The 15619-nt window shown below is 49.4% G+C and overlaps 6 protein-coding genes across 6 annotated transcripts; 4 read left to right on the top strand and 2 right to left on the bottom strand.

The window, feature by feature from the left end:
* Window positions 1–16: 16 nt before the first annotated feature.
* Window positions 17–3519, top strand: EI90DRAFT_3145084 (CwfJ C-terminus 1-domain-containing protein-like protein; the record flags this gene model as incomplete). Its single annotated transcript, XM_039065234.1, has 13 exons — window positions 17–178; window positions 317–426; window positions 576–849; window positions 908–1240; window positions 1290–1457; window positions 1487–1742; window positions 1779–2167; window positions 2218–2388; window positions 2443–2533; window positions 2593–2807; window positions 2860–3015; window positions 3064–3305; window positions 3360–3519. The coding sequence occupies 13 exons, from the start codon at window positions 17–19 to the stop codon at window positions 3517–3519; spliced, it is 2727 nt and encodes a 908-aa protein (XP_038917937.1).
* A 1897-nt stretch (window positions 3520–5416) lies between these two features.
* Window positions 5417–6286, top strand: EI90DRAFT_521650 (uncharacterized protein). The gene is made up of 4 exons (XM_039067728.1): window positions 5417–5587; window positions 5645–5814; window positions 5868–5944; window positions 6001–6286. The coding sequence occupies exons 1-4, from the start codon at window positions 5533–5535 to the stop codon at window positions 6086–6088; spliced, it is 390 nt and encodes a 129-aa protein (XP_038917936.1). The 5' UTR covers window positions 5417–5532; the 3' UTR covers window positions 6089–6286.
* Window positions 5999–7110, bottom strand: EI90DRAFT_3051430 (uncharacterized protein). The gene is made up of 4 exons (XM_039059841.1): window positions 6772–7110; window positions 6385–6700; window positions 6278–6334; window positions 5999–6216 (listed from the first exon to the last, which is right to left on the bottom strand). The coding sequence occupies exons 1-4, from the start codon at window positions 7080–7082 to the stop codon at window positions 6103–6105; spliced, it is 798 nt and encodes a 265-aa protein (XP_038917935.1). The 5' UTR covers window positions 7083–7110; the 3' UTR covers window positions 5999–6102.
* A 290-nt stretch (window positions 7111–7400) lies between these two features.
* Window positions 7401–11455, top strand: EI90DRAFT_3051428 (P-loop containing nucleoside triphosphate hydrolase protein). The gene is made up of 12 exons (XM_039059840.1): window positions 7401–8169; window positions 8227–8300; window positions 8352–8447; window positions 8516–8734; window positions 8785–9005; window positions 9057–9268; window positions 9322–9478; window positions 9531–9688; window positions 9740–9915; window positions 9972–10595; window positions 10649–10872; window positions 10925–11455. Exons 1-12 carry the CDS (start codon window positions 7759–7761, stop codon window positions 11293–11295), a joined length of 2943 nt encoding a protein of 980 aa, XP_038917934.1. The 5' UTR covers window positions 7401–7758; the 3' UTR covers window positions 11296–11455.
* On the bottom strand, window positions 11271–14280 carry EI90DRAFT_3153520 (PhoD-like phosphatase-domain-containing protein). The gene is made up of 12 exons (XM_039065866.1): window positions 14114–14280; window positions 13868–14059; window positions 13413–13812; window positions 13236–13357; window positions 12817–13183; window positions 12651–12764; window positions 12383–12596; window positions 12236–12332; window positions 11946–12178; window positions 11717–11896; window positions 11566–11649; window positions 11271–11504 (listed from the first exon to the last, which is right to left on the bottom strand). Exons 1-12 carry the CDS (start codon window positions 14189–14191, stop codon window positions 11384–11386), a joined length of 2202 nt encoding a protein of 733 aa, XP_038917933.1. The 5' UTR covers window positions 14192–14280; the 3' UTR covers window positions 11271–11383.
* EI90DRAFT_3051421 (uncharacterized protein) lies at window positions 14279–15235 on the top strand (the record flags this gene model as incomplete). Its single annotated transcript, XM_039059839.1, has 3 exons — window positions 14279–14762; window positions 14819–14926; window positions 14979–15235. Coding segments are annotated over exons 1-3 (450 nt in total), but the record flags the coding sequence as incomplete, so codon positions are not given.
* Between the last annotated feature and the right edge of the window lie 384 nt (window positions 15236–15619).

The raw sequence follows: 15619 nt of genomic DNA, 5'->3' as shown, positions 1-15619 counted from the left end.
GAGTGTGCTGTACATCATGCCTGGGACCACAGACCGCCTTAACACTCAGATGGTTAGGTTTGAGACTCTAGTTCGCCACTTCAGTCATAGGCTCTCACTTCGGCCAATGGAGATCCCTTTAACACTGTGGGTCATAACTGGGATAGTTCATGGAATGGATTACATTATTATGCAAAGAGTGAGTGGTGTGCCGGCGAAAAATCAGAATCTTCTGTTATAATCGCGGCATCGCAGCCCGGCGTTCTGGGCTCGATATCAAAATGTCATTAGATATTGCGCCCTCAGCTCACACATTGCACTTATATACTTTCCTGAGTGGCACAAACCAAAGCATCAGAATAACAAGGCTGACCGTAATAACGGCAACAACGAAGGGCATCGGAATGTCACATCAACATCTTCCACACTTGTGCGCAATCTATGTTGGTCACGGGGTGGTCGACTCCCACCATCAGAAAGCGTCACAATTTGTCGCGAGTAAGGGGCGGGTTGGGCAAGGAAGCGCGCGCCAAACTCATTCAACGCAAGTTTCCGGCTCCGGGTTCCCAACTCTGTCTGCGCATGTCGGAATACAGGGAGGATCACAGGCGCAAATCCGGTAGGCATCGCCATGAGCGCCCCACTGAACATGCGGAGAGTCTGAAAAAGCGGCGTCGGGACCGAGTTGAACATGATGACCCAAGCCCCAAGCGTCACCGACACCACAGGGAGCATCACGATTCGCACAGCCGAGATAGGCCCCACCGGAGGAGCACATACAGCGGGGAAGATAACAGTGGACTGACCATCGTAGATGATGACGGGGATGAGGAATGGGTTGAAAAGGATATAGCAGAGGGTGGAACGAAGGTGTGCAATTGCTTCCCAATGAGACGGCAAAATGTATATTTGATCCTCGCGTTTGGAGGTATTAGCTGCGGACATTCCAACAGGGGAGAGTCTTGGGATTGCATCTTACGCGACGGAACCCAATGCGGCCAAGCTCCCCCCTTCACATCCAACTGCTTCCACTCTAAAGCGAGACGAATGGATGCTTCTAGACGACCCTACTTCTACCTCGATCCCATCGGGAAAATCCTTTCAGACATCAAGCCGTCTATCGGAGTACGAGTCACTCACAGAAGATTATGGAGAATCTAGTGCCGATTTGCGTACCATGACAGGTGGTGTCGACTTCTTCAGTTCCCTTGGGACCGAGCATAGAAAAAAGAAGCCATCCGATCGCCCAGACCCGGATAAGGTAGTTGCCATCTCCCAGTTCAAGATCTTATTCGTTTTACTGAGTTCAGTCCCAGCCCATAATCAACTCCAAAGAACTCAATGTGCAGTTGAAAGAAGGGAAAACTGTAGATCAATACGAGACACCCATAAGGCCATCCAAAGTAATTCCTGGAAGTGCCGGCCATCAATGGCGAATGAAAAAATTGCAGAGGACATATGAAACTGCCGAAGAAGGGGTCGCCCTGTGGAAGATGTTGCGCTCGAGCGATATGATAGCTTGGCAGATTTCGAGGCAGCCAAGGAAGAGAAAAGGATCCTCAGTGAGCGGGAGCAGCGGCGTGCCTCCAGGGGTAGTTCTTCTGGACAAAGACAAGATCGCACAAGGAAAGAGGATTTGCCTATGGGAGAAACTAGGTACATGTTCACAGATCTTTCTGGCTCAGAAAGCAGACCTTCCAGCCGCGCCTCATTCCGCCGTCCAGGAGTTGGGACTGACTCGCCTCCATCTACGCCTCAAGCACGTCTCGGCACTCCTAGCACTCCTGGTCCATCTGCAGTCCCAGCGAATATGCGTGTAGATGTCCTTCGACGGCAGTCGTCCTCTGTGCCACTCAGTGGGGCTTCATCACCGATACCCAGAGTACTTCCCCCGACATCCACCCCAGCATCCGCGAAGCATGCACTGTCACCCTCCAGCTTGAACAAACTTCAAGCTCGTGTGCTCAAAGCTAGGTTGATGAATGCACCCAATGCCGAGGAACTTGAAAAGGAGTTTGAAGCAGAGCGAGACCGGGCTGCAGCGGCGCGATCGGGTGTTGTTGACAGCGAGGGTACTAAAATTGAGATGCTCCCCACTCTCGATAGTCGTGGTCGTCTCTACGATGTTGGTACTGGCAAGGGTGATGACAAGTCACCTCTTTCGGGGAATCGACGTAAAAAGGATAAGGTCAGTTGGCACTAAACACGACAATAACATCATTCACAACCTTGAACCAGGTTGAAACCCGAGACCCCAAGACTGGTGATGTAGTCAGATACAATGCTGATGATGACAAGACGACACTCGGAGAAATGCTTCGACAAGAACGTTTCAGCGCCGGGATGTCTGACCAAAAGAACATGGACGCTGAGCTTGCCCGTGCAATCATGACGGACGGGAAATTCGAAGTAAGAATACTTCTCCATTTTAACAAAATTGGAAGCACTGATCAATCCGCCCAGAACGATCTGGAATATATGGACGATAATGCAGATCGGTTAGGAAGGAAGAAGATGAGAAGTGATGCGATGAAGCGCCAGTTTGCAATTAATGGTGCGTGATATCTCCCTCCCTTCGGGTTCAACGTGGCATCTCGCGCTATTTCCCATTAGATTATGCGAAAACGCGGAAGGTCTTGGCAACCTGTCCTTTCTGCTACGGAGAGGATGATTCCCCTCCGAAGGCCCCCGTTGTTGCGATGGGACTAAAGGCTTATTTGTCGTGTACCTTGCACGAGCAGTTGGTTGATGGTCACTGCTTAATTGTACCAATACAGCACCACCTGTCGATGTTGGAAGCTGATGACGACGTTTGGGATGAAATCAAGGTGACGGTCTCTATTTCCCGCATCGAGGTACTCACTGCATTCCCGCCGTCAGAACTTCATGAAATGTCTCATCCGGATGGCTGCCGACGATGATAAAGGCTATTTCTTTTATGAAACTGTGATCAGTCTCAAATGGCAAAAACACACTGTTATAGAATGTGTCCCAGTTCCGATGGATCATTTTGATGATTTACCCGCATACTTCAAGGTGTGTGAGGTCTGTACGACACATGCGCTCGACATTGATTTTGTCCAGGAATCAATATTGGCTTCTGAAGCTGAATGGTCGCAACACAAGAAATTGATTGATTTCTCAGCTCGACCTGGTGGCTTCCGCAGAGCAATGGTGCCACATCTCCCGTATTTTATGGTTCAGTGGGACTATAAGGGGGAAAAGGGATATGGGCATGTGATCGAAGGTGTAGGAGATGCCGCCGGTGATGGGGACCCAGACGGAGCAGTGGATGAGGGAGAGAAGGGAGGGGGTGAGTTTCCAAGGCGAGTTCAGTTTTCAGGCCAATAAACTCTACATTTAACATTTCTTCCTTCCAGGTACTTTGCCGCCGAGATCATCGGAAACGTTCTGGATCTGGAGCCACGACGATGGAGGCGGCCGCGGCGGATAGATGAGCACGCGAACCGTGGCAGAGTGGCGGCTTTCAGAACCAGTTATAAGAAGTATGATTGGACGGCAATGATTGGAAAGGGCTGAGGCCTGGCGAAGCGGCTTCGGGAGGATTTGCCCCATTCGATGCTTGAGTCTGGGCCATTCCAACAATGGGTTGGGTTGGTAAGATGTGCATCGTGGATCTAGTTTGTTAAGGACTAGTTTGGATCTTCGGGATCTTTACGTGCAGGAGACAGGTATGCAGATTACATACACAATGGAACAGTCCAGTAGTTGGAGTGGAATGTGGTCAAGTAATCATAAGGGCACTGGTGCTTGAATGATGCCCCCCACCATGCATACCGATGGCAAGGGCTTGCGAAATAATGCAAGTGTGAATACGTCGCACAGTTTCTCTATCGGATGGTGCTACTTTGCATGGATCCGTGAGATGAGAATGAATGAGAGTTGACCCCCGACTGTGCCCTTGCATGCAGTTCTTCCCCAGCCACCGTATTTCAATCCCATGTGTGGTCATAGGATGCTGATGCTACCTGGAGCTATCGGGTGACAATGGGACCGAGCGAACATAGTTGCTTTGCATCCCAGACCGTCTTGTCACCGGACGCCGGCATTGCTCTGTCCATCGGCTGAGAATGAGACTGAGTTGATCGGCTGAATATGATGTTGAGGCAGCCGTCATATCCAGAATCTTATCACTGCGGTGTTCACGGGATGAGCTGGGGCGTTGCCAGTCTGAGTCGGACGAACGGCAGCGGAGTGAGCACTAGGCCTGGCAGAAGCTGAAAAGACACCATAGTATTGTCAGGCAAAGTGATGGCACCGCAAATAGAGGCAAAAAATCTTCCCCTTGTAACTGGCGGTTCTGATTCTGCAAACTGACACTATGTGTCTTGCATGTGAGAATTGGTACCTCCAAACTAGACCGCATATCTCGCCCCGTATAGCATGTCTATCTAAATCAACGAAAGCAGTCTTTGTTGCTCCCAGCAGGCTGAAAACTTGCAACCGTCAGATCGCTGATTCAGCAAGGAACGTTTTATTTACGCCAGATACGGCGCGGCGTACTGAACATCAAAGAAACTCGTCGACTGGATTTGGAGATCGAAGCCTGGGATGTCGGAGTTGAGAATTAAGTGGCTAGAAAGCCGGAGGACGTTTTCCTCTGGCGAACCGCTGAAGGACATCTTTTCTGGGCGGGCAGCGAGCGGGGAGCCTGTAATCTACCGCAGAATTCCTCGAGTGCATAGTAGGTGCCCTAGCTTTGCGTCAGGTACGCAGCACAATATCTCGATTGAGTAGAATCGAACGGCAAGTTATGGGAGGGCGACGTGTAACAATCGAACCGCCGTCCGCATAATACCCTGCGAGGCCCCCCCGGACGCCGAAGGTTGAATTTATGTAAGGGAAAGATAACAACTACTTGATCAACCAGCAACCATACATACTTTTTCTCCACGCTGCGCAACTGAATGACAGGGAAGCGATGCAGAACCCATTTAATTTTATATTGCAGGACATGCTGGTAGTCCCGGTCGTTTGAAGCTATAGATGAGTTCCTCACGAAGACCTTTCAGAGGATTGTCCCCGGCGCTTCATATCGACAGAACCGATGCATTGGAAAAGGCAGAAATGGTGTACAGTAAGAGGAAGCTATCTATAGAGGCTGGTTATCTTGCCTAAGAGGAAATGCCTGTTGCGAGGTTGGTGTTCTTTCCACAATCAGATAATCCAATTGAACGAGTCCGAAAGTAGTCCAGGAGGTGTTCTGACAGGCGGCCGAGGCTGGTACGTCAAGTACAGAGGCTTCAGTCGATCGAGGTCTCGCACACCTGAAGCCAACCATCTGGTGTGATCCCACCATGCTGTCATCTTCTGCAAGATCGCTCAATCCCGGCCGTCGTTGGAGAGTTCATGCGAGATGTTGACGAGTATGTGAACTACACATTATAAGTGTTTAGAAAGATTTCCCCCTGACTACTAGGACTTTTCGAATGCATCGAGCCCAAGGATTGTCGGATTAAGTCATAGCAGTCGAACCGGAAACAACTCGTAAAATCACAGGCCTGTTCCTTCTCACATTCCCAACAGATACGTATGGAAACCGCCATAGGAATTAGGAATGTGGGGAGCACAGCTCGGGACTTTTGTGGTAAATATCGATCTGTGACCCATGGATAGAACCCCGCTAATTGTCTTTGGTTGAAAGCCATCGAGCGTAACTATCTCTCGCACGCTCGCCTGGGACTTTTGCTCTCACTGTTGTCTTCTTCGATCCTGCTTCGATCCCGATTATCCTCACAAACTGACAATTCAGTTGGTTTCACTGAGGCGGCGGTACCGCTAAGCTCGGTGTACTTTATTGCCTCACTCTGCACCGTTAGTTGTCCCTTTGCGTGACATGGGTTTGGATTTCTTTTCATCTTGAACAGGTAATAACGGGTTGGTATGCTTATGAAGAGTCAGGCAGACAAATGAAGCAGGGTGTAGGTTTTGTGGGTGGTTTTAGGTTCGCGAGCCAGTTTCTTTTCACAGCGTCAGGAATCAATACATGACCGTTGACAGAATACACGAGATTGTACTGAGTAGCGTGGCCTGCTTGGTGGCTGGCACGAGCCTCTACCTACTCGTCATCCAGCGCCATTCGGCGTGACCTCGTCACCAAAATTAGGGTTTCAAAATTAACAATTCACCACCATCATCAACCTGGCTACTCAGTGGGCGACTTAGATCTAATTGCACACTTTCATCGTCTATGCCAGGCTTTACCAGTTTGAGGGGCTGGGTAGATGACCTTTCCTTTGAGTCTTTCACCCTAGGTCGAGCATCTGATGAGACTTACGAACGACATTTTCATTCGTGCCGCAATAAGGTCTAGCGCTTTACCAGACACAACATCCTGGCTGCTTTGTCAATATCTCATGTATTTTTCATTCATGTTCTACGAACCTTCTTGAACCACAAGTTGTGCTTTGGTCCATCCCCTCCGGAGACAGACACGTGGAGACGTTGCTCGATCGGAACTGACACGTTTCGAGAATCACCCGGAATGGCTTTGTGTCTCAGCTTCATGAGCTCTAGAGCTCGATATTTCTCGAGTTTCTTGGGGTCAGTTGGAGCCCTTGATGGGGAGTTGATTGCAATTGGGACCTTTTGTACAGTTGAGGGGAAATTTTGGGCGAGAAGTGCTCTTGCTTTGACAGTCTTATCTTCCACCCGCCCAACAATGGAATGTTTGCAATCGTGGGCATTCCCATGTCGATGTCTTCGAGATTAAATACGATGACTCGATCAACTTAGTGTATTGCTGAAGTTCGACATGTATATGCCTCTCACGTCACACAAAATTCGCCTTGACACAAAGGGCACAAGCCGTCGTTAAGAATTTCCTGGCTTGATGGGGATCCACCGAAGGCTGAAGCGAGTGCAGGTTTCGAGCAACCCTCCGCCTGACACTGAGCCCGTTTCTTCCATGAGGAGGCTGGAATCTCCAACGGTTCAGTTGGTTCGGAGGCCGTACACCCGTGCTTATCGAGTCCAATATGACCGCTGCAAAACGAGGCAGAGCAGCTTTGGCACCTGATCGGTAACAAATCGCGGACGTTGCACGATGAGACAGCACAGTGCTTCCCTACGTCGAGATCCATGAGTTGCGCGAATGAGCGTGGGAATTCGGATTTGTCCCACGGGCGCTTGAGAATGAGCTTAATTTTTGGCTCATCGCGACGAATATCCGTCCCCCTCACATATGACGACGACATCCATGATGATGTTGTAAGGCTCGGAAGAGACGTCTGTGAAGCTTTATCTCTGGGTGATAGCCCAACAGGTGTCATATTTCAGCTTCGGTCAGTTGGGAACCAGCCCTTCACTGCTTGGGGAAAGAAAGATGGCGATGTGGGTGGATCCATTAAGGGGTAGCGCCTTACTGATGGTATTTATGTGTGTCTGGAACCGAAGGGTATCGGAGTTCGTGTTCCGGGGTCATGGAAGGAGACGTATCCCCACATTTTCACCAGTCCCACGAGTTTCTTGCCTTCCAAAGGGACACAAACCCATGATATTTACCTGGCCGAACCACCTGTTCTTACGGAAGTGATATTAGCTGCTCGCTCTGATGCCGCCTCATTGTTTTCCCGTTCACAACCGTCAGCGATTGAAAAGTGGCTGTATGCATCTCCACGCGTTCTGCGGACTCGAGATATTATTTCGGTGCCAGAGACACCAAGTGATGATGAATGGGTACCAGAAAGCGGAATTTCTAAGGGACGGGCTGTCCACCACCTCTACGAGATAGTGTCAGCAGAACCTGTCTCCGAGGGAATGGCGAAGCAGCTTGTAACCAGATTCATAGTGACATCCACAGACTCGCACCCAAACAGTCCCTATTGCAGTGACGAAGATATTACGAGTTCCCCATGCTCGACTGAAAGTGAATTGGAGTCAGACCTTCACTCTATTGATGGAATCGAAATTGGGGAAGGGTTCTTGGCAGGGTCATTGTCATCAACCCTTAGTGGTGGTTTATTTGGAGCCAAAAATGCGATATCCTTGGAATCTACGGGAGGCGCGATCGAAGCAGATGGACAGGACCTGCCCAAGAGGGCCCTCATCGCTCAAAGTCTTCCGAAGCTTATTCCGTCATCATTAAGTCGGAAAGGAGACGACCCTGAATCCTTTATCCATGTGAGCTCTGGGGAGTTAGGGAAGACCGGAATATTTAGTGGAGACTGGGTATGTTATAGGAAGTTCCCCGTTATAACGCTTCTGATATCGCATCAAACTGCGCAGGCTGTAGCAACTATCGATTCAGAGGGTTCCTCAAGATTGGTTCGGGTACTGGCGAATGATCACTTGCATTATCGGTACGTAGGCGAATTGCTTCCTAACCTTATTCTTATTCATGGACCGGTCAGTTCTTTGTCGAGTGTCGCAGCGTCGCCAGTGCTACTTCACAATTTAGCACCCTCTGCATCAGATTTGCAGCTCATCCTCCAGCCAACTCCTTTCGGGTCCCGCCCCCACCACTGCCCATCGCCCGTTCAGTGACAATCGCGCGAGTGTCTTCTCCCCATGCGAGCGATCGGGTGTACCAACCCCTTTTCCTCATTGCACTGAAAGAATATTTTGAGAGTCAAGTCAGGCTCGTGAAGCTTGGTGATCTGATCGCTATCGGTTTGAAACTTGAAGATTCCAGGCGTATCAGTGACGAAGTGATTAAAATCGCTGAGTCGAGCGACGAAGAGCATGAAGCGACTGAGGGGCAAGAGGATGTCGTTCAATTCACCTTGAATCAGAAGTAAGAAAAATGTTCGATGTTGACGTAGAATTGTGCTGATCATATGTTAGCTTCCCATTGTCCTCCCCAGTAAACACGGGTGTTGTATACTTCAAGATCACGAATATCGAGCATGATGTAGTTGATATCGATATTTCGGAGCGGGAGAGCACGTATTTTGCGTCCACCATGGGTGAATTAGGATGCTGGGTTGACTCGAAGGTGACTAAGATGGTGCAAGCCGGCCTAGAGCATTCTAGGGTACCTGATGTGACCAGTTACCTAGGGATAGGTAATGTTCCTTTCAGTCTTTACTGCGGTGTTTCGCTAATTCCCATAGTAGAATCGAGCTTTGTTCCTCTCCCAGCATCCGTAGATGAGGATCTGTCAGACACGCCATTCAAGCGTCTGGTCAACCTGGTGTCCGCCGCGTTGGTCCCTTCGGCATCTGATCTTGATCTCAGCCTCACCGTGCTTCTGAAGGGAGCCAGGGGAATTGGGAAGCAGACTACGGCGCTCTGGGTTGCACAGAAGCTTGGAATACATATTCTTGAGGCAAGCCTCTCCAGCTTAGATTAGTATTTTGGTTCTAATTCTGGAAACGTTAGGTCAATTGCTTCGAGGTCTTAGGGGAAACGGATGTGAAGACCGAAGGTACTCTACGTGCTCGAGTAGAGAAAGCAGCTTCGTGCTCTCCCTGTATCTTCCTGCTACGTCATTTGGAGGCGCTCGCTCGGAACACCCAGACGTTAGAAACCGGAAGAGGTATGGCGCTTCTTTTGTTGGACGTGATTCCTTTGACTTGGTGTGCTTTTAGAACCACCCATGGCAACAATCTTGCAAGATTGTGTATTAATACTAGGGAAAAGCTGGAAAGAAACCGGATACCCTGTATTTCTGTTTGGAACTACAAGTGAGCCAGAAAAGATCCCACAGGGTGTCCTAAGCTGCTTCAAACACGAGATTCAGTTCGAGGTAAGCATATCGCAACTCTGTAATTTCACCGATTTTGATAGTTGTACACAGTCACCTAATGAAGCAGAGCGTCTCGAAATCTTACACACACTATTGCAGTCATTTACCTGTACCCCAGATGTCAACATCAAATCGTTAGCATCACAAACTGCTGCTTTGGTTGCCAGGGACCTTGTTGATTTAGTGCAACGAGCACAGTTAAAGTCTCTTCAGCGAACTACCTCGTCGTAAGTCCAGTTTTTGCAACTTTGCCCTGTCTTGCGTAGTCTCACGTAGACTTCAGGCTGGAGTCGTCCAACCCAGTACACCTCTATGGCAGTCTCGTACTTACAGCCGCAGACTTCGATGTCGCTCTCAACGACGCCAGGTCCTCATTCTCTGAGAGCATTGGCGCACCGAAAATCCCGAACGTTACCTGGGATGACGTTGGTGGACTCGCGAGTGTTAAGAGTGACATCCTGGACACGATTCAGCTACCCTTGGAATATCCTGAGCTTTTCGCAGACGGACTAAAGAAGCGCTCGGGTATCCTTTTGTATGGTCCACCGGGAACAGGGAAAACCCTGCTAGCGAAAGCCGTGGCAACATCATGTTCTCTGAATTTCTTCTCTGTTAAAGGCCCCGAACTGCTCAACATGTACATCGGGGAGTCGGAGGCGAACGTTCGTAGAGTTTTCCAAAGGGCCCGCGACGCTAAACCATGCGTCATTTTTTTCGATGAGCTTGATTCGGTTGCACCGAAGAGGGGGAACCATGGCGACTCCGGTGGCGTTATGGACAGAATAGTGAGCCAGCTCCTGGCCGAGCTGGACGGGATGGCGGATGGAAAAGGAGGGGCAGACGTGTTCGTCATTGGGGCAACAAACAGGCCTGACCTGCTAGATCCTGCACTTCTGCGGCCTGGACGGTATGATGACTTTCTACCAGACACCCATTATCGCTAAATATCCTTGTGTGTAGTTTCGACCGCATGCTATACCTGGGTGTTAGTGATACACACGAGGCACAGTTGAACATCATCAAGGCCGTCACACGCAAGTTTCGTCTTGATCCGGATTTGGATCTTGCCGACATTGCGGAGCAGTGTCCCTTCAACTTCACAGGGGCCGACTTCTATGCACTGTGCTCTGATGCAATGTTGAGGGCAATGGCAAGGAAAGCTGAAGAGGTAGATCGAAAGATAGGTGGGAATCCGGGTCTTGTTTGGTGCTAAACGCTAACACCAACTTAACACAGCTGATCTCAATGCTGAACCCCCACCATTCTCACATCCTCATCCCCTCACACCACAATACTATCTTGCCGAGTTGGCGACGCCTGAAGAGATCGACGTCTTGGTTTCCCGGAAGGATTTTGAGCTGGCGCTCCGAGGACTGGTCCCAAGTGTCAGTCAAGGGGAAATGGAGCACTACAAAGCTGTTCAAAGGAGATTTGCTCGTGAAACCATCAACACCGTCCAATCTGCAACGGTACAGCCCTCAACACGTTCAGCAGGGGTCCCAAGCGAACCGCAATTCCAGATAACCGAGGACGATAGCGACCTCTATGTCGCTGTTCAGAGGACAGACAAAGGAAAAGGTAAAGCAAAGGCAGAGGATATAGTATAATGTAGCAATCGTCTATGTACAGCAATCGATGGTTCAAATAAGACTTACAACAGACTCACTGTCTTGCAGAATCGAGCAATAGCGATGTTTATCCGAAGATCTTTCCGAGCCTCCCAAGCATGCCTTTTATCGACCCACTGATCTGGGCAATTTGGGTACCAAGGGCAGTGCTGCCAGTGTATTTCACTGGTTTGCCGACGATAGTGTGTCTGTGTCAAGCAGTACGTGAATCAGCGGAGAATCTGGTGATTTTAACGACGCCAAACTCACGTCCATGCTTTCGCCCCATCGATGCTAAGTTCAAGGGTCACTGTAGGGCTAGAAGCATTCGTCGTATCAACCTCGAAGGTACCCCTGTGTCAGGGGGGTGTACGGGGTTAAGCGCGTGGGTCAGATCAAAGACATGATTAAGGCAGCTTACCATTTATGATTTCCACTTGGAAGATAAGCGAGGATTTTTTCCTCGGGAATTTGTTCCACAATTTCAAATTCTGTTACTGACCTGTTCACTTCCTCCTTGACCACATATTTGATCTTGCGAGTTTGACCATTCTTGATGTCGAAGGTCTTAAAGAATGGGATGTAGAATTGGTTAAGCGGACTGTTGAAGCCATTATTAGTTAGCCTTGAAATAAATCAGTAGCAATTACGTGGCTTGCCTGATGGAGAATTCCCGTGCGCCAGTGATGTATTCGACAGCGGCGAACTCGTGGCGATCACCCGAAAGGATGATCACATTCGGGATATACTCTAGTAGGTCTAGGAATACACGTCTCTCTTCGAGAGCACCGGCCCAGGTATCGACCTGGCCGTTCGGGCCACCCCAAAGAGCTGAAACTGGGACAGAAGAAATGATAAATTTGAATGCGGCCGTAGAGTTTACCTTGATGGTCACAATGAGGTAGGCATCAATGATGCAATAAATTCGGAACTGACTCACCCGGGCAGCCCACTGATGGAAGTCGGCTAGTTGTCTCTCCCCAAGGATAGTAGGTGTTTCCTCTTCAGTGGTGTTCCTCCCGGTCACAGATCGATACCTGAATGCTGATAAGAGACAGGACATCATAGGAAGTGCGAATTTCCATACCTTCTGGTGTCCAAAATGAAAAAAGCAACATCGCCATATTTGAAATCAAAATAATTAACCACGCGCCCGCTAGCGTCAGTGTAGGTATGGTAATTCGCGTTGCCCTGATACGTAGAGAACGCAGCTGATGCATTGGCGAACAGGTATGTGGAGTCGTTTGACCGACCCTCGAAATCATTCTTGAACTCGTGATCATCGTAGATGTTCAAGACAGCTGATTCCGAGTCAAGATATTGAAAACCGAACGATCAGTGACTTCCCAACTTACGAAGCTGCTCATACACCTGACGGAACTCTTCAGATGCATAGGTTCGTCTGTAGAGGCGATTGTAACTTTCCCTGCTGTCTCCAATGAAGTACGGAACGTCGGCGTAGATGAAATCTTCAATGTGCGAAGTCAGCGAAGTAAAAATACTGGGACTATGATCATTCACCTCCCATAAAAATCATGAACTCCGTTGGGACAAAGGAAGCCGAGTGCCGAGTTCCAATAAAAGGGAGGGGACTGGAAATTTCTGTTTCTGTTCGAACGACTGGAATCTGGCTGGAATGGTTGGTTTCAGTTGCAGGTGCCTGATGAACGGGTAATGCAGATGAATTAGATGGTTCAACAGCGTTGGGAGTGAGCTGCGGCTCCGCCGATACCGCCGGAGCTGCAATTTCCACAGTTGCACCCTGAGTTGGGATGCTAATGCCAGGAGGGGTTGATCCTGTAGACGTTGAATCAAGCTGTTGCTTGAGGAGCCTAAATCCTTCGAGCCGGGTGGTTGGGGCTAATGGATTGTATGGGAAATTCGGCAGCTGCGAACCGTCGCTCTTAAGTTGGAGGTTTGCCTCAGGCATCCTGACTCACCAAACAAGAAGTCGCGATGAATTTGAAGTGTGATCCGGGCAGTCTTGGGTCAGGGAACGTGCGGAAGATGATCGGCGTCGCTGGGTATGGCAGTAACGTAGAGTTCAAAGTTGCCAGACGGTCTGGTAGAGGGCAAATATATCAGGATACAAACCATACCAGCATCCAATCTCCTACATTGATATCTGGTGCTTGCCCACAGGCTGTCAAGTCGAGTGACCCCCACCCAATCATCCTCAGCCTTCAGGTCCAAAGAAGGTCCATCGACCCATCCACTTTCATCCGAATCCGAATAAGCCAGCATGCCAGTGCCGTCCATCTGTTTCCAGACGATGCGAAGCCCTTCAGATGGGCGAGGATATCGAACCACAATTTTTGCAGCATCATGGTAAACAGCCCCAACGCGTGTGAAGACAAGATCCTCGTGGGTTTCATAGAATGGCCGAGCTACGAAATCGGCCACCATCGCGATGCATGCTAAATTGATGAGGAAACCGATAGCTTTCGCCCAAGGCGCCAGAGTCGGCAGGTTGAACAGTATAGTACTTATTGTAACTGATGATGGTACAGTTTTTACCTGGACATCGTAGGCCTAAATACTTCATGTAAGGGGCAGTATGATATAAACTCACGGTAACCCCGATGACGTCTGTCGCATCCAGCTTAGTCTCCGCACCATCTTGTGTATATTTGGCATCTACAATGTCCGCAGACTCTGATTCACTTTGGCGCCCAGAGAGCCGTACAAGCTTTTCCACTGTAAATGAGAACAAATATACAAGAAATAGTATTGGTAAGACAGTGGACAGAATGGCTCCTGGAATCTGAAGTGAGCATTAGAGTTAGTCAATGAAGGGGTTCAGTGCGGCGAGACCAACAATCCTCAGAAATATGTAGGTCCCAAGTCGGAGTAGGACAGAGCTCGCCGTCTGGGCAGCGCCGAGTATGGTTGGCATTGTGAACGCGTTTCTTGCGAGGCTCCAATCCCAAGTTATTTAATTCTGTCTCTGCGGAGTTGGCCGAATTTATTGCGTCTTATGTATTGTCTCTGAGTGCTTGGGCTTGCTCTGTGAAATGCTTTGCACTCACCTGCGTCCCTTTTGGTGGCGGGCTCTTATATCCTTAGCACTATGATTTTCCCTGGACGAATTATGTGGCAATGCGCTTTGGTTGATCCTTTCGAAGTAGTGGCGTCGTGATTCAAGCCAACACACCAATAGAGGCTGGTAACCTGCCTACAAACCGACCATGTTAAGTTTGAGTTGTCGCTTTATGATGTGGCGAACGAATCCGCATAAAGAGACTCGGGAAGGGGAGTCTGCTCTGGCTCGTTCACCTTTTGGCGCTCTCTCGATATCTTGCTCGATCATGCCGTGCCTGCGAAAGAGGCACCACCCGTCAGAATCGCCCCTTGAGTCCTACCATCCAAATCATACGCTTTTCAAGGAACATTCTAAGAACATAGAGTGCGTGGATTCAAACCGGAGGAGGGAGACGACCCAGTCCGACCAACTTCAGCGCAGAGTTGTCAGTCTCTCAGCTTTCTCTGTTTTGGCCTCTGACGAAGCCTTTATTGTCGCTAGACCATTTCAAGAGGCCCTCGAATGCCACCATGGATGGAAGGTTTTTCACCAGTTCAGTCGGACTTGCAGGATCTCAATTCTGCGAAGATTCTCAATGCGACAATCATAGTACGCCTATTCTGCTAGCGAGTGTGGCGGCCGTCTCAAACAGTAACATCAGAACGTCAAAGCGGCTTACGGGCAAGAATGCTCGCTTGCGCAACCTTTTGTGCTCTCGCGACACCGAACTGGGTCCCACCCAATCCACTTTTGATTTCCATGTGGTTCTATCGTCGGTATTGCTCTTCTTCGGTTCCATGGATTCCCCCCCAATCCTTTCACTAGAGTTATTTGTATTAACATCGTGCCCCTCGCTTTCTCCGTGACACATCTGAAGCCAACTCTTTCGTTCCTCTTGGAACGGCCTTTAGATTGAGAGCAATTGTTTGCGTGATCAGCTGGGATCACCGACTATCATCTCCTGCAATTGTGCCTAACTTATGACCTGCATTCTGCATTTGTGTTGTTGTTTTCTTTATGGTCTGTAATGCTGATCAACGCATTCTATGTGGGGATTAATTATGTGCTCCATTGAGCATTATGTCAGGCTGACTGTTGTGAGGCACTGGTTGTAGACCAGAAAATAAGGACTATTTCAGGAATCAGGATGAAAATATTGCGCAGTCAGAGGCTGGAGTCCTGCCTGGACAAAAGAGGCACCAGATACTACTTCTTGGTTTGCAATGGCCATCGCATTGTATGGGCCTAAGTAACCCACTACCGCCACAGATTCATGGACAACATGCATCATCCACCTGAAAG

This window comes from Cantharellus anzutake (assembly GCF_015039405.1).
Source record: "Cantharellus anzutake strain C23 chromosome Unknown EI90scaffold_16, whole genome shotgun sequence".
In the NCBI taxonomy this organism is placed as follows: Eukaryota; Fungi; Basidiomycota; class Agaricomycetes; order Cantharellales; family Hydnaceae; genus Cantharellus; species Cantharellus anzutake.
The sequence above is the reverse complement of the archived record's forward strand: the minus strand, read 5'-3'. Positions and strand labels throughout refer to the sequence as shown.